At 46.8% G+C, this 20,668-nt stretch overlaps 1 protein-coding gene, 1 long non-coding RNA gene and 1 pseudogene across 13 annotated transcripts in view; 2 read left to right on the top strand and 1 right to left on the bottom strand.

Moving 5' to 3' along the window:
- Positions 1-458: 458 nt before the first annotated feature.
- LOC137222381 (uncharacterized) lies at positions 459-20,142 on the bottom strand. The gene is made up of 3 exons (XR_010942425.1): positions 19,505-20,142; positions 3,185-3,395; positions 459-997 (listed from the first exon to the last, which is right to left on the bottom strand). It is a non-coding gene; the product is annotated as an uncharacterized lncRNA (long non-coding RNA).
- CACNA1A (calcium voltage-gated channel subunit alpha1 A) overlaps positions 1,779-20,668 on the top strand; it is a 338,534-nt gene continuing 319,644 nt past the window's right edge. For 8 of the 12 annotated variants that reach the window (XM_067733517.1, XM_067733515.1, XM_067733511.1 and 5 more), the window contains exon 1: positions 19,437-19,868. In XM_067733517.1, the coding sequence (XP_067589618.1) occupies positions 19,597-19,868 (272 nt within the window). In that variant the 5' untranslated portion in view covers positions 19,437-19,596. Of the gene's footprint in view, positions 2,227-19,435; positions 19,869-20,668 lie in introns of those variants that run through there. The other 4 variants (XM_067733521.1, XM_067733522.1, XM_067733510.1 and 1 more) reach the window with 3 other exon arrangements.
- On the top strand, positions 17,515-18,347 carry LOC137220923 (mitochondrial transcription rescue factor 1-like; annotated as a pseudogene).

Raw genomic sequence — 20,668 nt, 5'->3', positions numbered from 1 at the left:
CGTTGCATTAAAAAAAATTGGCAGGAAATTCCTATCACATGAAATTAACCCTTTTAAAGTGAACAATTAAGAGCATTTAATACATTCACAGTATCATGCCACTTATCTTCTACCTAGTTCCAGAACATTTCCATCGCCCCAAAAGGTAGACATCCCCTATCCCCCCATCTCCCTGTTCCTGGAAACTACCAGTCTACTGTCTGTGTTTTTGGATTTGCCTCTTCTGGACATTTCGTATAAATGTAATCGTACCCTGTGTGACCTTTTATGTCCCCTATGCGTACCCTGGCTTCTTTCACTCAGCATAATGTTTTCAAGGTTCATCCATGTTGTAGCATGTATCAATGTTTCTTTCTTTTTAATGGCTGAGTAATATTCCATTGCACAAAGGTGTTACTGAGTCTAAGTTCATACTGCTCACCACACGACAGGCCAATAAATCAAGAGACAAGTTGTTGGGGCAAGGAATAGCGACTTTATTTGGAAAGCCAGCAGACCGAGAAGATGGAGGAATAGTATCCCAAAGAACCATCTTCCCCGAGTTAGAATTCAGGCTTCTTTTATACTGAAAGGAGAGGGGGTGGTTGCTACAAACTTCTTGGTACCAGAATCCTTTGTTCTTGCATCTGTCCACGTAGGTCAGGTCACGATGTTTCTGTAAACCTCCAAGACAAATGATATTTTCTGTTCTGCGACTTTTTATCTCTATATGAATGGAAAAGTGTTATACCTTTAAAGGTCAGAGTCTTGAGAATGGGCTATCCAGTATATTTCAGTCTACAGGCAACCTTCTTAACTTGTAGCAAAAGCAATAGAATACAAAGGTTAAAGTAAAGGAAACAGACCCAATATGGAGTCACATTTGTGACTTCCCTATTACAGAGGGACCACGTTTTGTTTATTTATTCATCAGTCAATGGATGTTTTGATGGTTTCCTGGAAACGACCCATCACCTCACCCGTAAATACTTCAATATGCTTCTGTAACACATAGAGACTAAAAAAAAAAAAAAAAAAATCAAAATATTACTAACAGGCTTTATAAAGTGAACCCTAATTCTTTAAGATCCCCTAACACCCAGCCCAGTTTTGATTGCTCCTAACTGTCTAAACAATGCCACTTTCCCCCGTGAGGTGGATCCTCCCACTTTGACCCCACCTTGGGAAAAACATGGGGCTTCTCTCTGCCGTAGATGCCTCTTATAAGAAAAACATACTGCTCACCTTTAAAAGGAGCCCCCTTTAAAAAGAGAAAGAGGGTCACCCCACTTTTGGAAACCTAATTCTACACATGCAGCAAACAAACCTATAAGACTTGCAATCAATTGCTTTTTTGCATCTAAAGACTCCAATTTTCTTCTCTCTGTCTTTGTGTTCAGATAATACAACCCCCTCCGCCTTAAGGGAGGAGGTAGTGGGGTGGTAAGGAGAAGCTGTTTCGAGAGTGAACAGAAAAGACTTGGGGGGGGCGGTTAGCATTGTTTTTGTAAGGGCGTCAATAATGTAGGTTGCAATCTGGCGGAGGGGAGATGGTTAAATTATAAGTGTGATTCCATATTCCCACTGCTTCACGCCTGTCACACACGCCACCTCCTCAAACCCCCCCTCCGCAAACCCCCTAAGTGGAAGAGAAAGAGCTCTCCTGTTACCACCTTTCCTCTGCTCCTTAAGAGAAGCCGGTCTGAAAGGAGGTAGAGCGGGTGATAAACAGAATCATTCCAGAGACTAGGGTCCTGCCCTGTGCTGGGAGGTTGAGGTGCAGTGTTAAGGGGTGGAGAGATGAGAGTAAGAATTCCCTTTATTTTCCTCTGAGACGCAGTGTGAGGACCGGGGGGCTGGATCTGTCTCCCTGTGCTGGGTTCCTGTGCAGTACTTTGCTGGAGATGATCAGGAGCTGATGTGATGCTAGTTCTCCCCTGTCTCCTCCCAGCATCAAGGAAACCTCCTCCTCCTTCTCTTTTTCCCCCCTGGCAGCTGGCACAGCAGCCCCACTTGGTGCCTGCCTTTGTGGGGAGCCCTCAGCTTGAAGAACAGCTGCTCTTGGCACCCCCTTTCTCTCCTCTCGGGGGCCCCCTTTTCCTTTCCATTGGGCAGGCAATGGATACGTGGACTTCAGCTGGCTTGGAGCCCTGGGTGCTGACAAGGTGGGACCTTCAGGGCAGCTGGAGGACTCTTTGCGCTGCCCAGTAACCACACAGCCTGAGCCCCGGAGCCGATGCGATACAGGTGAGTGAGCGATACAAGATCCTGGGGGCAGAGTCCTGCAGGCAGTCTAATCTTTATTTCCTTGCTGCAACGTTACCTGCATATGCAAAGGTAGAAACCCAATGACCCCCCCTTCCTGTGAATAGCTTTCCTTTGGGGGTGGGCAGTGTCCTTTGGTGGGGGCAGACTCCTGATTTCCAGCTTATACTTGTTTCTCGATGAAAAATCCATTTTCTTTCAACTGCCCTTAGCCCCCTTGTAGTACTTGATGTCTCTGCCACCTGCCCTGGACATGTGACATTTCCCCAATGACTATAGTTTCCAAGCTAAGTCTAATTCTACTTTTTTATGTCCTCCCCACCCCATCACTCAAGTCTACATTAGTCTCTTTCTGCTTTAAGACCCAGGCAGTCTGGACAAGTGACAGAACTTGGAATCTTGCGTGCGTCCCCCTCCCCTATCGCCTACAGCTTTGTTGCGGGAGGCGGTCCCCGAAACAAAAGTTCGCGACGCCCGTGTAGCCGGGGTCCTTGTTTGCTGTGCTCAATGCAGCGTGAATGCGTTGGAAAAAGGGAGATGGCAGATGGCTGTTGAGGATAATGACACCGTCTTAGGAAACCAGTTGTTCTGTTTAATATTTAACATTCTCCCCTCCTTTGCTCCAAATGAAAAGCAGAGACAGCACTGACACCCCTCTAGACCAACCCCTCCCTTTTTAAAAATGTTTGGACAGAGTTGACTCTCCGGGTGGTTTTCATTTCTCAAGAAGTGAGAGAGACAGAATCCCTCTCCTCTCTCGCTCTCTCTCCGCTGACAGCTTCAGGGAACACGTGGCTGCCGCGGCTGGTGGGGGCAGAGGGGGAAGCGCCCCGCAGGCTGGGCTCCTCTGCCTTTTCCAGGGGCTCCTGCTTTCGGGGCTCCTGAGAGACTGAGCTGGGAGAAGGAACCAGAATAGAATGTAAACAGGAGGACAGAATACCTTCCCAGAGGTAGTAATCTCTGTTGAGGGTAAACGGACAGGAAGGGAGAGCTCATCCGTGTGCCCCATCTCTCCTTGGCTCCAAGCGAAGGTGCATTGAGGGTGGGGGGTCTCCGCTAGGTATCCGGGCTCCATCCTGAGTTTCCTGTTCTGAGTTGACAACTTCAGGGCAGACTTGCCATTTCCCATGCGGGCTCTTTCAAGGACAGTCCTAGGTGGGGAGAGGACGGGGGTAAGGTGGGGAGGAGGAGTCTAGGGTGTCTGTGGCTGACGCTGGCCCCTCATCCCCTACTCGGCTTCTAGTCCCTCCAATACCAAGCCCAGGCTGCAGGAAGTCTCCCAACTCCAGCCATCTTAGTAGCTGACTATTCCGTTGATATTGCTTTCCTCCAAGACACAGGGATTTGCAGAGTTACATAAAGATGTCACTCAGGGCAAATGCCATCCTCCCTCTAGATAAGACTGGTTTAAGTCAATGCTGCCCCTCCCCGTCCCCCAAAGTAAGGGGAAAGATCAGGACCGGGGTTCTGGAGGCAAAGGGCACATTTGACTTTGAACAAATGACTGGGTAAATGACCTGCAAAGTAATGCCAAGTGCAGCTCTTGGACATCACATGCTCCGGCAGAAGGTTTGACTTATTTATTTTATTATTCTTTTCGAAATGTTAGCTTACAGGACCAGAGGGCCCTTGATGGCCAAGGGCAAGTGAGGGAAGATTCTATTCCAGGATCTTTCAATCTCACTGTCTTCATAGTGACAGACAGGCAAGGGCTCTTGGCAAGCTCTCCTACCCCTTCCGGCAAGGCCAAGCCTGTCTGATGGCGGACAGTGAGCCTGACTTAACCGAGTGGGAGGGGCCGCTGGTCAGAATCTCCAGACCTTCTTCTCAAAGTTCAGACCTTGGACCAGCACCCTCTGGGAATGCAGAGTCTTGGGGCCCACTCAGCCCTGAGTTAGAATCTGCATTTGAACGGGATTCCAGAGCAGCTAAGTGCTGGTCAGAGTCTTAGAAGCCCTAGGGGCATCACTCAGCCCCTCTGTGCTTCAGTGTTCCTAGCTGATGATCAGGCTAACCATGGCACCCCAGTGGTAGGAGTCCTGGGAGGCCAGGCCAGGTGATGCTCAGTGCTGGGCACATAGTAGGTGCTCACTAAATCTTGGCCACTTTTTTTTGCTGTTGCTGTTCTTGCAAGAGTTCATCAATGTAATTTGGTTTTTAAAATTTTTTTCTTTAGTTTTTATTTTATTAACCATTCAGACCTACTAGAGAATGGACTTGAGGACACTGGGAGGGGGAAGGGTAAACTGGGACAAAGTGACATATATACACTACCAAATGTAAAACCGATAGCTAGTGGGAAGCAGTCGCATAGCACAGGGAGATCAGCTTGGTGCTTTATGACCACCTAGAGGGGTAGGATAGGGAGGGTGGGAGGGAGGGAGATGCAAGAGGGAGGAGATATGGGGATATATGTATATGTATAGCTGATTCACTTTGTTATAAAGCAGAAAATAACACACCATTGTAAAGCAATTATACTCCAATAAAGATGTTTAAAAAAAGGAAAAAAATTGAAGTATAGTTAATTTACAATGTTGTGTTAGTTTTAGGTATACAGCAAAGTGATATATATATATATATATATATAAAGAATATATATATATTCAGATTCTTTTCAGATTCTTTTCCATTATAGGTTATTACAAGATAGTTTGTATAGTTCCCTGTGCTATACTTGACTACTTTTAAATTTCTCTCCAGAGCAAAGGTGTGTATCCAATTTCTTTACTTTTTTAATTGTAAAATACACCCAACATAAAGTCTACTGTTCTCACCATTTTAAAGGGAACAATTAAACGGCACTTAGTATATTCAATAATGTTGTGCAACCATCACCTCTATCTAGTTCCAGAACTTTCTCTTCACACCAAAGCGAAGCTCTCTACCGATGAAGCAGTTATTCTCATTCCTCAGTCCCCCAGCGACTGGCAACCACCAATCTGCTTTCTGTCTTTACGGATTTCCCTCTTCTCCATGTTTCATAGAAATGCAGTCAGACAATAGGTGGTCTTTGTGTCTGGCTTCTTTTCACTTCTGATTTCTTCTGTAGTTCATGCTTCAGCTTTCCCTTTCTTCTGCGCGTCCCACCCATCCCTCCCCTAAGACATGCAAGCCAGATGAGTATTGGAAACATATTCTGGACCCAACTAATCCACATGTTAATTCTTAGTGACCAAGAACAAAGTGTAGGGAGGCTCATCTTCAAATATTTTTTTCAGGACTGGAAACAGGGCTATTCACTTTTTTTTTTTTCCTTTTCTAAAAATGGTTCCAATTTTGGTATCCAGCTATTTCCCCCCAGCAAAAACCATCACTACAATTTTGTTTTTCTTTTTTTTTTGCGGTACGCGGGCCTCTCACTGTTGTGGCCTCTCCCGTTGCAGAGCACAGGCTCCGGACGCGCAGACTCAGTGGCCATGGCTCACTGGCCCAGCCGCTCCGTGGCATATGGGATCTTCCCGGACCGGGGCACGAACCCGTGTCCCCTGCAGCGGCAGGCGGACTCTCAACCACTGCGCCACCAGGGAAGCCCTACAATTTCTTTCAGCCTTAAGGGGATGCAGCTTTTAGACGATTTCTTGAGAGTTTTAAGATCCCAAGATGTGCAATAATTGAGTCACAGTGGCACACAGTCGGTACTCAGTAAATATTTGCTGAACAAACGAAGCACATCAGGACTAATAATTAGCATCGTAATGAGTTAATGTCATCACGTATTAATATGTTTATAACCATCCACAGCCACTGGCTGGCCGAAGTTGCAGAATGAATGAGGGAGATTGTGAAATCCCCACTAACGCAAAATACCAAGAAGTCACAAACGTATCGAAGGAAAAGTATTCCAAAGATGCAGCTGGTAGGTAAAACTACCCGCCCACTCCTGAGAACACAGAAGAGAGCAAATGCTTAACAGTTTAGTTTAAGGGAGCAACATTAGAGGAACACTCTAATGTTCCAACATTAGAGGAACACTCTCCCCTGGGAGAAGTTTTATTATTTTTTTCCTGGCAGTCTCTTCTTTTTCCTTTTAACCTTCCAGCACCAATAGAGTCAAGCAAGTTTAAGAATGATAAATGGTGTCTGGCGTATAGAACATGGGTCCAATTGTGATATTACCCTGGACAAGAGGAATAATTGATCTACCTTTTTTTTTTGGCCCTGCGGCTTGTGGGATCTCAGTTGCCCGACCAGAGATCGAACCCGGGCCACCGCAGTGAAAGCACCGAGTGCTAAGCACTGGACCACCAGGGAATTCCCTGATCTACCTTTCAATAAGTGTTCATTGTGTCCTTCCTGCTGGCCAGGCACTGTACTAGGCTTTGAGGATTCAGCAGAGGGTGGAATCATAATGGTAGCCACAGTCATAATAATATCAAACACGTCTTTAGGGAATTACCATGTGTGGGATGCTGTTCCAGGCACATTATGTAGAAATGAAATGATTTAATCCCCACAAGAACTCGATGAAATATGTGCTCTCATCATCCTCATTTTACAGATGGGGAAACTGTAGCCCAGAGAGGTGAAGTGACTTGTCCAAGGTCACACAGCAGGAGGGGGCAGATCCAGGATCCAAGCAGGTTGGTTGCAAAGCTGGGGCCATTTCTCTATCAACTCCCATCAGTCATTTGTTGAGGAATCTTCCAAGGGTAATAACTCCCCAGCACCTCTGGCGTGTCTCTCGCTCCTGCAGCCAGAACTAGCCCCATGCAGGGAGTGGCAGGTGCTGGAGGTAGAGAGCCATGGGCATTTGTGGGCAGGTGAGGGGTTTGGGCACTGACGAATTATCTTGGAGGCTTCAGAGCAGAAGCATCTTTTGAGCTGGACTTTGGGGGTAGGGAGATAGAAGGGCATTCAGGATGGAGGCAAAGAGTTGCAGAAGTTGGGGATGTGTTCAGGATTGGAAGTGAGGAGTCCTTTTGGGATTGGCCAACAGATGCCCTGATAGTCTATGATGAATTGGAGGGAGGAGAGACTCAGAACACAGAGGAAAGTATTACGGTCCATCTGCATGGGGCAAATGAGGGCCTGAACCATGGAAAGTGGGAGAGGAAGTATGAGGTAGAATCAGCAGCCCTGATGATGAGTAGAATGTGGGGTGAAGGAGGGAGAGAGGGAGTCCCACAATGGTTGGTGTGATCAATTCTACTGCTTTTTGGGTTTCTTACAAATCTGACCTCTAGAGGATGCCTGAGAACACCTGAGTCAGGTCAAGTCCCTCCTCTGCTTAGACTCTTCCATGCCTCCTACGTTACTCAGAGCAAAAGCCAAAGTCCTCCCTGTGGTCCACAAGGCTCCATACCATCTGTCCCTGTCACCTTCCTCTATCACCTCCCCCCATTCATCCCCTCACTCGCTCCACTCCAGCCACACAGGCCTCCTAGCTCTTCTTTGAACACACCAGACACGTTCCAGCCACAGGGCCTTTGCACAGGCTGTTGCCTCTGTCTAGACCGCTCTTCCCCCAGCCACCCTCATGGCTCCTCCCTCACCTCCTTCAGATCTTTACTCAAATGCTTCTTTCCCACTAGGGTCTTTTCTGACCACCTTCTCTAAATGACATTCTCCTTCCCCTTCCTTTTCCTCCTCTCCTGTTTTCTTTCCTCCATCGGCATATTTTACTTGTTTATCTTGTTTCTTGTTTGTCTCCCCCTCTAGAATGTGAGTTCCATGAGGGCAGGGACCACGTCTGTTTTGTTCACTGCTGGGTCCCCAGTGTCTACAACACTGCCGGACACACAGTAGGTGCTTAGTGAATATTGCTGAATGAATGAATGAATGAGTGAGTGATGGGGAGGGTAACAGAGCCATGAAACTGAAGTTGGGAGGAGGATTCAGCTTGAGATTCAGTGGCTCGCATGGATCCTGCCCACCAGCTTAAGTCCTGGAGGTCTCCCATCCTTTCTCCTTCCTAAATCCCAGTCAGTGTCCTGAAGCCGTGAAAACCATCCGGCGGTGCCAGGGGATCTGTTCATCCTGGGGGGAGGGAGTGTGTGTATCCCTGTGCCGTGATGGGCAATTGAACGAGCGGGTGAAAAATGAGACCAGCTGTGACATGGTTTTTTCTCACCAGGGGATGGACCTTTGCAGCCGTATTCACGGCTATGCTGGCGTGCTGGTCTCGGCCTAGCCTTCAGCCTTTGCCATCTGGCCTGGCATTTTATTTAGCTCTGTTCTCCTGTATGTGGGGCAATTCTGGAGTTTGGCCCCAAGCGATGAGAGCTCTTGTTGGCTCTGGCTTTTTCATTTCACCTTGCTCTTAGCTTCTCGTTGCAAAGGTGGGGTATGGGGCGAATTCACACTGCCTGAGATGGGGTGGCTTTGGGTGGTCTGAATCAGCGTGAGAGCTCCGGTCTGTGTCTAGATCTACTTATCGGTGCCCTCAATAAGTGGGTATTTGATGCTGGGAGGCAAGAAAGCTGAAATTCTAGGGTAACTGTGAATATTTAAGTACCTTCAAGAAGATGGGGGGTGGAATTCTCTGGCGGTCCAGTGGTTAGGATTTCGAGCTTCCACTGCAGGGAGCACGGGTTCGATCCCTGGTCAGGGAGCTAAGATCCTGCATGCTGCGCAGCGTGGCCAAAATAAATTAAAAAAAAAAAAAAAAAAAAAGATCAGGAATTCCCTGGCAGTCCAGCGGTTAGGAATCTGCGCTCTCACTGTTGGGTTCAACCCCTGGCTGGGGAACTAAACCCCCACAAGCCACGTGGCACGGCCAAAAAAAAGAGAAGGTGGGTGGATGTTTCTGGATCACCTGTTAAGAGTTTTTTTGTTTTTTGTTTTGTTTTAATTTATTTTATTTTTGGCTGATTTGGGTCTTCGTTGCTGTGTGTGGGCTTTCTCTGGTTGCGGTGAGTGGGGGCTACTCTTTGTTGTGGTGTGCAGGCTTCTCATTCCAGTGGCTTCTCTTGTTGTGGAGTACGGACTCTAGGCACGTGGGCTTCAGTAGTTGTGGCACACGGGCTCAGTAGTTGTGGTGCATGGGCTTAGTTGCTCCATGGCATGTGGGATCTTCCAGGACCAGGGCTCGGACCCGTGTCCCCTGCATTGGCAGGCAGATTCTTAACCACTGTGCCACCAGGGAAGCCCCTGTTAAGAGTTTTTCTACACTTTTTTTTTGGTAAAACAGACATAACATAACATTTACCATTTTAACAATTCTTCAGTGGTATTGTGTACATTCATAATGTTCTGCATCACCACCATCCATCTCCAGAACTCTTCTCATCTTCCCAAACTGAAACTCTGTCCCCGTTAAACACTAACTCCCATTTCCCCTTCTCCCAGCCCCTGGCACCCAGCATTTTACTTTCTGCCTCTATAATTTGACCTCATATAAGTGGAATCAAACAGTACTTGTCCTTTTGTGACTGGCCTTCTTCACTGAGCATAATGTCCTCAAGGTGCGTCCATGTGGTAACATGTGTCTGGATTTCCTTCCTTTTCAAGGCCAAATAATATCCCATTGGATATTTTGTTTATCCATTCATCCATCGATGTGCACTTGGATTGTTTTCTGTTGTTACCAGTCAACACTCCCACCAACAGTGCATGAGGGTTCCCTTTTCTCCATATCCTTGTGAGCATATGTCATCTCTTGTCTTTTTGATGACGGTCATTCTAAAGGGTGTGAAGTAATACCTCATTGTGATTTTGATTTGCATCTCCCTGATGATTAGTGATGTTGAGCACATTTTCATGTGACTGTTGGCCATTTGGATGTCTTCTCTGGAAAAAAATGTCTATTTAGTTCCTCTGCCGATTTTTTAATCCATTTTTTGGTTTGTTTTGCTACTGAGTTGTATGAGTTCTTTATAGATTTTGGATACCAACCCCTTATCCCATATATAGTTTGCAAATATCCTTCCCCATTCTGTAGATTGCCTTTTTGTGTTGCTGATGGTTCCTCTTGCTGTACAGAAGCTTTTTAGTCTGATGCAGTCCCACTTGTTGATTTTTGTTTTTATTGCTCCCTGTTAAAAGTTTTCACTTCCAGGTAGAGTCTTAACACTTGTTCCTTACCTGGCTACCTGCTCTGAAGGTTGTCTGTTCAGGGTCCGGAAATCACTTTTACTATCAGCCAAATAAAACATCTGGAAAGTGACGAATGCATTTGAAGGTCAGTTCAAAATGACATTTGGATTAGCTTCGCCTTGGTTGTTAGAATCCACGGTCTGTTGAAGTTCACACTCTTCAGCCTAGAACTCAGGAGGGGATACCATTTCTTTCCGTGGGTCTTAGCAACCCTTGTTTTGTCTGGGGCTAGATTAAGATGGCTTATTGACAGATCTTAGCACACAGAGCAAGATTGGAAGGAATGAGACTGCCTAACAGAAGCTCAAACAACAAGTAGAAGAAAGAGAATGAAGGCTGAGAGAGAGAACAAGAGGAAAGAGGTGAGAGGAAATGATTTCTTGCAGAGATGCTATAATTAGCTCTCTTTTTTAAAAAAAAACTTTATTGGAATATAATTGCTTTACAATGGTGTGTTAGTTTCTGCTGTATAACAAAGTGAATCAGCTATACGTGTACATATATCCCCATATCCCCTCCCTCTTGTGCCTCCCTCCCACTCTCCCTATCCCACCCCTCTAGGTGGTCACAAAGCACCAAGCTGATCTGCCTGTGCTATGCAGCTGCTTCCCACTAGCTATCTATTTTACAGTTAGTAGTGTATATATGTCCATGCTACTCTCTCGCTTAGTCCCAGCTTACCCTTCCCCCTCCCTGTGTCCTCAAGTCCATTCTCTACATCTGCGTCTTTATTCCTGTCCTGCCCCTAGGATCATCAGAACCATTTTTTTTTAGATTCCATGTATATGTGTTAGCATACGGTATTTGTTTTTTTCTTTCTGACTTACTTCACTCTGTATGACAGACTCTAGGTCCATCCACCTCACTACTAAAAACTCAGTTTTCGCTTCTTTTAATGGCTGAGTAATATTCCATTATACATATGTACCACATCTTCCTTATCCATTTATCTGTTAATGGACACTTAGGTTACTTCCATGTCCTGGCTATTGTAAATAGTGCTGCAATGAACACTGTGGTACATGTCTCTTTTTGAATTATGGTTTTCTCAGGTTATATGCCCAGTAGTGGGATTGTTTGCTGGGTCATATGGTAGCTCTATTTTTAGTTTTTTAAGGAACCTCCATACTGTTCTCCATAGTGGCTGTATCAATTTACATTCCCACCAACAGTGCAAGAGGGTTCCGTTTTCTCCACACCCTCTCCAGCATTTACTGTTTGTAGATTTTTTGATGATGGCCATTCTGACCAATGTGAAGTGGTATCTCATTGTGGTTTTGATTTGCATGTCTCTAATGATTAGTGATGTTGAGCATCTTTTCATGTGTTTGTTGGCAATCTGTATGTCTTCTTTGGAGGATTGTCTATTTAGGTCTTCCACCCATTTTTGGATTGGGTTGTTTGTGTTTTTGATATTGAGCTGCATGATTAGCTCTCTTTTTAATAAATGCTTTGGTGTTCTCAACAGGATGCCACACCTGTGTAGATTCCCCTTGAATGCAAAGATTTCAGAGCACAAGAAAAACATTCATTGAATGAAGCCAGTGTTGCTTCCATCAAGTAGTATATTAGTTAGGGAAAGGCTATGGACTTACTGATGTCCCCCTAAATTCATATGTTGAAGACCTAACCCCCAATGGGATGGTATTTTGAGATGGGAGGTAATTAGGTTTAAACAAGGTCATGAGGTTGGGGCCCTCATGATTGGATTAGTGTCCTTATACAAAGAGATACTAGAGAACTCGTTCTCTCTTTCTCCTCCATGTGAGGACACAGAGAGAAGGTGGTCATCTACAAACCAGGAGGAGAGCCCTCCCCAGGAACTGACCTGGTCTTGGACTTCCAGCTTTTTGAACTGTGAGAAAGTAAATGTTTGCTATTTAAGCCACTCAGTCTATGATATTTTGTTATGGCAGCCCGAGCTGACTAAGTCAGGAATGCTGCTGTAACAGGTAGGTTCCCAGTTGGATAAAAAGTTAAACACAGCAGAAGTTTGTTTCTAACTCACCTGATTGCCCTGGGAGGGTGTTCCTATTCAGTGGATGGCTCTCCTCCTCCACACAGTGACTCAGGGACCCAGGCCACCATGCTTTCATGGCTCTACCACACAGGGGGCCCTTAGTGTCTTCCATATCTAGCCAGGAGAGGAGAAAGGGAACTTATTGAGGGCACACCTGCTTCTTAAATCTTTGGCCCAGGGTGATACTCTACACTTCTGCTCACATTCCATGGGTAAAAATGAGTCACATGGCCATACCAATTCAAGAGGAGCTGGGAGTTTAGTCCCTGATCACTATCTATTCCCCAGGGTGTTGCCTTCATTTTGGTGGCAGTATCTGTCAAATTTTAAAACGCACATAATCTTTAAAATATTGATAGCAAGGCCACTTCTAGAATTCATCCTACAGAAAAACTTGTAGCAGCTTCATGGGGACTTATGTACAAAATGATGGCTACAACATTTTGAGGAACAGCAAAAAATGAAAAAGAGCCTGATGTCCACACTAGATAAATTCTATGGAGTCATTCGAAAACCCTATAGGAACTGGTGCGGAATGTCACTTAAGATATATTATTAAGTGCAAAGACAGTCACAGACTTTTATGTATATATGTTTATGTACATATATGCATCTATATAGATACCTGTATATATGGATACATATAAATAATCTCACAGTTTTTACAAATTCTTGTAAAAATTATTCTACATGATTGGGATTGTGTATTAGTTTTTTTGTGCTGCCCTATCAAATGACCACAAAATGACTAGCTTACCAACAGCATGCGTTTATGATCCCACAGATTCCATGGGTTAGAAGTCTGATAGGCTTGTCTGGGTTGCAATCAAGGTGTTGGTGGGCTGTGTGCCTTTCTGGACACTCTGGGAAGAATCCGTTTGCTTTTTCATTCAGGCTATTGGCAGAAGTTGGTATTAAGCTGTTGCAGGACTGGGGTCCTGTTTCCTTGTTGGCTGGAAGCTGGAGGTTGTTCTCAGCTTCTAGAGGCCACCAGCATTCCTTGGTTTGTGGCCCCTTCATCTCAGAACTGATGACCATGGGTCAAGTCCCTCTCATGCTTCTTATCTCTCCTGCCTCACCTTCCATAGCATCTCTGACCTATTCTTCTGCCTCCCTCTTCTACTTTTAAAGGCCTACGTGATGACCTTGGGCCCATAGGGATAACCCAGGATACTCTCCCTATTTTAAAGCACGTAACCTAGTTCCACTTTCTTTTGCCATGTTATGTAACATACTCATGTGCCAAGATCATGGGGGACAAAATCCTTCCTACCCCAGATTGTTTATGTTTTGGGAGAAGTGGGCCTGGCAAGGAAAAAGCTCAGTGTCAGACTTTGGGTTGGACCTCAGAGAGAGGCCTTGGGAGTCCCAGGAAACCTGCATCTACATCCCTGACCTGTCTGCTCCAGGCTGATTGACCTTGAGTGAGCCATCGCACCTCTCTGAACCTCAGTGTTATCTGTAACACGAGGGAGTAGATTTCCCACTTCCTCTGGGACTTGTGTTTGGGTGGGGATATCTGGCTTATATCCCTTTTTCTGCCCAATTCAAAGCTTGATTGTAAGGAGGAAGGGCATATCTAATTTCTCTTAATGAATTTAATGATTATTTTAGCTTTAAAAATATTTGTAATGATGTAACAAATATGCAGAAAACTGCACAAATGAATTTTTACACACGTCTGTATACTGTTTTCCCACCATCACCCAGGTAAAGGTTTAAGGAATTTCCATCCCCTCAGTGGGTTGTCAGGTTAAGCAAATTAAAAAAATATAGGAGACCACTAGTTAAATTTGAATTTCAGATAAACAATGAATAGATTTTTATCATAAGTATATCTCATATAGCTAGACATCCTGTGTTTTATCTGGCAGTCCTACCAGTAGGCTCCCTTGTTGTTTTAGCCCAACACCCCTTCCACCCCAAAGGTCAACAGTATTCTGACTCTCATCACCATAGATTAGTTTTACCTGTTTCTGAACGTCATATCAGTGGAATCACACAGTGGGTCCTGCTCTGTGTCCGTCTGCGAGATTCATCCACACTGCCTGTGGCATATTCTTTTTCATTGCTGTGTAGTATTCTGTTTGATGGATGCATCACACCCTATTTTACTATTTTCTTGTTGTTGGACCTTTGGGTTTTTTCCAGTCTTAAGCTACTATGAATAGAGCTTTATGAACATGACTTTCAGTGGCTAGATGCAGTTAGGAGTGAAATTACTGGCTATTTTTAGTTTTAAAATTTTCCTCCCAAATGGAGAAAAAAGACATCCTCCCACACCAGTGAATAAATTGAAGCCTTGTAGGGTTACATTCCAGGCCCTGCCTGGTCTTATTTTTGTTTCTTGGATGAAGGAACTCGTGGGGCATTTTTGAGTTCCCATCCTCTCTAATGTGTTTAAGGAGCCTGTGAAGTTTTAGAGAACGCTTTTCCTCTACTTTTATTTTAACTTAATTTTTGTATTAAAATTTTTAAAATCACACTTTATTTTTATTTATTTGTTTGCCTGCACTGTGTGGCTTGTGGGACCTTATTGATAGCTCCCCAACCAGGGATCGAACCCGGGCCCTCAGCAGTGAGAGGGGGGAGTCCTGACCACTGGACTGCCAGGGAATTCCCTTAATTGATTTTTTTATTGAAGTATAGTTGATTTACAATGTTATATTAGTTTCAGGTATACAGAAAAGTGCCATATATATGCATATATATATTCCTTTCCAGATTCTTTTCCAATATAGGTTATTACAGAATATTGAGAATAGTCCCCTGTGCTATACAGTAGGTCCTTGTTGTTTATCTTTCTTATATTTAGCAGTGTGTGTCTGTTACTCCCAAAATCCTAATTAGGAATCCTATCCCTCCTATCCCTCTGCCCTATCTTTCCTCTTTGGTAACCATAAGTCCTCTACTTTTAGGTACCATATCTTTTACAAATTTTTAGTAGTTTCACCTGTGGGTAGTGAAGCCTGGTGCCCAGCCCAGCTGTGTAAATGTCCCTGTCCATATGGGGGTGGTACACAGAAGGCCCCCAGACTTCCCTGCTGTCCCTCCCTCCCTGCTTTTCCCCCGGTAGCTCCTGGACCAGCCTGTATTAATCAGGAGCATCTCCAGGTACCATCTGGTTGCTATGGCAACTCAGGCTGGTCCAGGCTTGGCAATGGGGGTCAACCCCCCCTCTCAAGTGTGGTTTCAGTTTGGATTCGGGGAAGTAGACACACGTGATACCTGGTACTTCAGGGAAGTTCTATTCTGATTACATTAACAGTAAGTTTTTTTTCTGGCCTCAGGCTTAATGCCGCCTCTTTCCTTCTATTTGCTTTTCCCTCATTGTCATCTCTTTGCACCGTCTATTCGTGGAACCTGGCTGCTTCTAGGGGAAGCAAACCCCACACGCTTTGCCATTTTCTCTGCACTGTGGTTGGACAAACAGAGAGAGGGAACAGCACACCTCGTCATGGGCCCCCGCAGGTGCCAGGGAAGGACACCTGGCTGGAAGCGCCCGTTGGCCAGGGATGTGTTTGTTTCTTGTGTGTACACACAGGACAGGTGGGGCTCTGTTGTTAAAAGCACCTGTGAGGGCTCTGCAGAGCACACTCGATGGTGTTTGCTTGAGCAGCTGTTCCCCGCCCTCCCCCAGCTTCCAGGCTCCACCCACCTGCCACAATAGCCACCTGAGAGCCAATGTTGACCAAGCGCTTTCCATGGCCTGGTGCTGTGCTCAGGGCGCTGCCTTCCCACGGGTTAACCCACTGACCCCTCACAATGGCTCTCTGTACTACTTATGATTATCCCCACCTCGTGCAGGAGAAGACAGAGACTCAGAGGATTAAGTAAGGCTGGGGACCACACAGCTAGTTGATTGCGTGCTGGGGTTGGACCAGGCTCTGGAATAAGCCTTCTTTCCCACCACGCTTCATCCCTTCCTTACTTAGGAGAAGTCCTGGAGCCCCGGCAGCAGTTTTCTAGGTGCTTGATGATGTTTTCTTGGGTAGACGCAGCGCTAAGACCATTCATTCAGGTAAGAAATATTTAAGGTGTCAGGGACCCAATGGCAAACAATATAGGTCAAGATCCTTGTACGTACGGCACAAACATCCTGAGATAAAGCCCCACGAGGAAGACCTCATTGGAAGCTGTGATGGGGAGTGCCTGCATCTGACCCTCGCCTGAATGATGAGAGGAAGCTGAACCATCAGAGATGATGAGTTGGTCTTCTTAGGAGAGGCTGGGAGAGCTCTCATTTCTTTGAAGCCTTTAAGCTGAGCAAGAGGAAATAGTCAGGAGGGAGATTAGCCTCTACTCCCACACCTGGTTCTTTGCACCCATCTCCTTACACCTCTGGGTGTTGAGGTGACTCTTGCAATATTTGTGCGTGAGACTTAGGCTCCTAATTCTACTTCGTTCATGCCGGCCTTCCAGTGGGTTTACTTTTCTTGGACAGACACTGGGAGGCTAGTGGTGGGGGCTGATAGGTGGAGAAAATCAGTCTGAGGTTAAAAATATGATGTTGGGTGAGCTGTGGATCTGAAAGCCATGGGCCATCTCACTCCTAGAAGAACCAAGGTCCTGAGTGATTTGCCCCATCACCTCCCCACCCTCATCTCCTCTACTCTCCTCCTCACTCACAGCTACCCAGGCCCCTTCGTTGTTCCTTGAGCAAGTCACACACAGCCAAGCCTCAGGACCTTTGCATGTTCTGTTCTCTCTGCCTGGAACACTCTTCTCTCAGATACCCAGCAGAACTACTGCGTCACCCCCTTCAGGCCTCTGCTCAGATGTCACCTCCTCAGTGAGGCCATCTCTGACCCCCTATTTAATACAATAACCAGCCCACCCATCACTTCCTGTCATCCTCTGCAGTGAGCGGAATTGCATCTCCTGCCCCCAAATTCATATGTTGAAGTTCTAACCCACAGTAGCATGTGACTGTATTTGGAGAGAGGTCTTTTAAAGACATAATTAAGGCTCCTCTTCCCTGCCTACACTCCTGCCAGGTCTCCCTGTGAGTCTATCGCATCCTGCCTGGGTCTGGCCAGCTTGGGATGCCTTGTGGACCCCGGGGGCTGTAGGGTCCGTGGGAGCCCAGTGGGATGAGGCTGTCTGCCCCTGGGCCTGGCTGCTCCTGCTGGCAGCAGGCGCAGATCGGGAGCTCAAGGATGCTGGTGTCCAGTTTCCCTTGACCTTGAGGACCCGCGAAGGTCATTTTCACCATGGCTATGGCTAGTGTCAGATTGCCCAGCAGTGTTTAAAGGAAGTCAGATGCCTGGATTGGACTCTGCAGAGACACCTTCACACGAACACTGTGCTTCCTGGAATCAATACTTTTGTTTTTCTAGTACCAAGTTAAATGCGTCACATTATAAAACATTTTTGTTTTTTTGGCCGCACTGCACAGCTTGCAGGATCTTAGTTCCCCGAACAGGGATTGAACCGGTTGCAGTGGAAGCACAGAGTCCTGATCACTGGACTGCCAGGGAATTCCCATAAAACGCTTTTGTGTAACATTGTCTCACTGAGACTCCCAAGGCTTTTAATATCTCCAGAATATATTTTCCAATTTTCCATAAGACTCAAAAGTCATATAAGCTCTAAGAAATCCACTAAAAAGACTCTTCAAAAAGTAGAAGATGGAGGGGACTCTGATGAAGAGAGTGACCATAATGAATGAGCAGGAAGAGAAGCCTGAGGACGACCCCACTGGGGTCAAAGATTATAAAGACCTGAACAAAAGTAGCTCAGTCTTTTCGGTATGATGTTATTCAGAAGCTAGGCCTAGATATCAGAAGAAATAAAGTAAACCCCACAAAGGTGAACTCAGGCTAAATGGGGGAAAATTATGGAAGAAAAGCAGCATGGTGAAAGTGGGAGATAGGTTGGATCTTCTAATGGGAGAGGATAAAGAAGCAGAAACAGAGACGGTGATGCAGATTCTCCTGAAAAAAAAAAAAAAGTGTTTAAAGAGAAGACTGGCAGTGAGAAATACAGAGTAGTGTTCCGACAGTGGAAGAAATTGAAATTGCCTAAAAAGAGTATGCTCAAATAAATGGATTCCTTTTCAGCAATAAACCTGCTTTTTAGTGGTGGGGGAAGGGGCCAGGTTAAAGAGAGGACTTTTTAAAAAAAAATAAAGTTCTCCTACCATTTGGGGAAAAAAAGAAAAAAAAAAGTGGTAATTAAGGTAAAATGAAGAGGAAATTAGGACACAGACACACCCAGAGGGGAGACCATGGGAAGACACAGGGAGAAGCCAGCCATCTATAAGCCAAGGAGAGGCCTCAGAAGAAACCAACCCTGCTAACACCTTGATCTCAGATTTGCAGCCTTCAGAATTGTGAGGAAATAAATTTCTGTTGTTTAAGCCACCCTGCATGTGGTACTTTGTTATGGCAACTCCAGCAAATGAATATACCTTTCCTGCTTAATTGCCCTCCACTGCGCTTTTCAACTCCTAATCCCCACACGGTGTACTTATTTTGTTCAGCGTCTACCTCACCCTCTAGAACCTCCATGCCACGAAGAGGGAAACATTCGCATGTCTCATTTACACTGTGTCCCCAGCACCCAGTGCAAGGCCTGCACACAGTGGCTGCTCGCTCAGCGTTTGTTGAGTGAATAAGTGAATGAAATGGAGACAAAGATCTTTTCCGGGCTCTCAGTCCCTCTGGGGCTGAATATCCACCTGATATATTCATGAGAGGCAAGAACTCTGTCCCTTTTCTCTTTTTAAAGAACCAGCCAAGGTGGCAAAGAGCGGGCTCACTCACAGATGGCCATACCCTGTGTGGATTTTTAAAACGACCTTTGAACTCGCCCTTTTAGTTTTCTAAATGACACTCTGGGGCTCACAGGACCCAGGGACCAGCCGAGAGTGAACAAGCAGGCTCTTGATGACCCATTTTGCCGAGGGCAACACTGAGATGCTGAGAAATACGGGGTCCCACCCTCCGTGGCGGGCGCCTGGGAGGTGGACCGAGTGCTCTGCGACACAGCCTCGTGGTCTTTTGCTCCATGGTGCTGCCTCTGTTGCTGGGCAGCTCCTAAGAACTGGCTTCCCAGCCCCGAGTTGCCAAGGAAATACTAAATCCCGTTGGGCCGGGCCTGGGGTGTATTTTGACTTCCTGTAAAGGAGGCCAGCCCCCTGTGCGGTCCTCCGACCTCCCTTCTCTTCCTCCCTGTGTTTGCTCTCTGCATCCCCCTTACCTTCGCTCTTTCTCGCTCTCTTCTCTCTCCTCCTCTAGTTTCATCCCGGGCTGGAGGCAGAAGACCCTGGGATTTCTGCGTGAGGCCCATGGATGTCGAAGTCCTCCCGGGTCCTGGACCCCATGTTCTCGCCCCGCAGTTATGATGCCCTGCACGACCGCGGCTTGGGGCCTGCAGGTACGGACGGCGCCCCCGCGGGCACAGTCAGCATCCCTCAGGACTCGCGGACCCACCTGATGAGCGGCGGCTGCAAGGGCCCTCCCCTGAAGCGGCGGGGCGGCGTGGTGGACCACCGGGATGTCATCTTGGCCCACCAGGCGCATAAAATCCACAGCACCCCCCAGGCCAGGAGGAAAGAATGGGAGTGAGTATGCACGGGGTGGACAGCCAGCCCCAGCCCGGGACAGGGACCCGGCTTGGGGAGCAGTAAACGGGGTCTCTTGGGGTCAGGTAACGCTTGTTTCTGACAAGCTTCTGCGGCGGGGTGGCGGAGGTGGGGGTTGGCGTGCGGGGGCGGATTCAGACGGCTGGGCTGGTTGCTGAAATCTCAAATCTCAAATTCCTTCCCAGCCTGTTGATCCATACCCGCTGCCTGGAGTCCCTTCTGTGAACCCCTGGGGCACCCACGGGGCAGCAACAAAAGGGTTAATTATGGGCGTGGCGGGGCGTGCTCGCAGGACTCTGCTCCGGGGTTCCGTGAGTGTCCACTCAGAGGGGTCGGCAAATCTTTCCAATGGGATGGACATTTCCGAACCAGGATGAGAAATGCCATTTTCTGGCGGGGGGGGGGGGTGGTGGAAAGCGGGAATCACACTTCCACCTCAAGCCCTGAGCTTAAACCTGAGAAGTGGGGTGGGCAGAGGGTGGGTGCCGGGTTGGGAGGATGTGGTGAGTCCGGTGACTCTGGTCCTGGGACCCCTTTCTCTTTGCCAATGACGCCCAAAGTGGGTCTTCTCCTGGGAGCCACCATAGGGTGGAAGGGTGGGCTTTGAGAGCTCTGCTGTGTGGTCTTGGGCAAGTGACCTCTCTGGGCTCGATCACCGCCCCTGAAGTCTCTCTTTCTAGGCTGTTGGAGGGTTGAAGGTGGTTTGTGTGAAGGCTCAGTCCCCCCGTATGGAGGGAGAGCTAGTACTTTTTTCTTTTTCTTTTTCTCAAGAGCTTCTT

This window comes from Pseudorca crassidens, chromosome 3, assembly GCF_039906515.1.
Source record: "Pseudorca crassidens isolate mPseCra1 chromosome 3, mPseCra1.hap1, whole genome shotgun sequence".
Classification (NCBI taxonomy): Eukaryota; Metazoa; Chordata; class Mammalia; order Artiodactyla; family Delphinidae; genus Pseudorca; species Pseudorca crassidens.
Note: the sequence above shows the minus strand (reverse complement) of the source record. Positions and strands in the feature narration are given on the sequence as shown.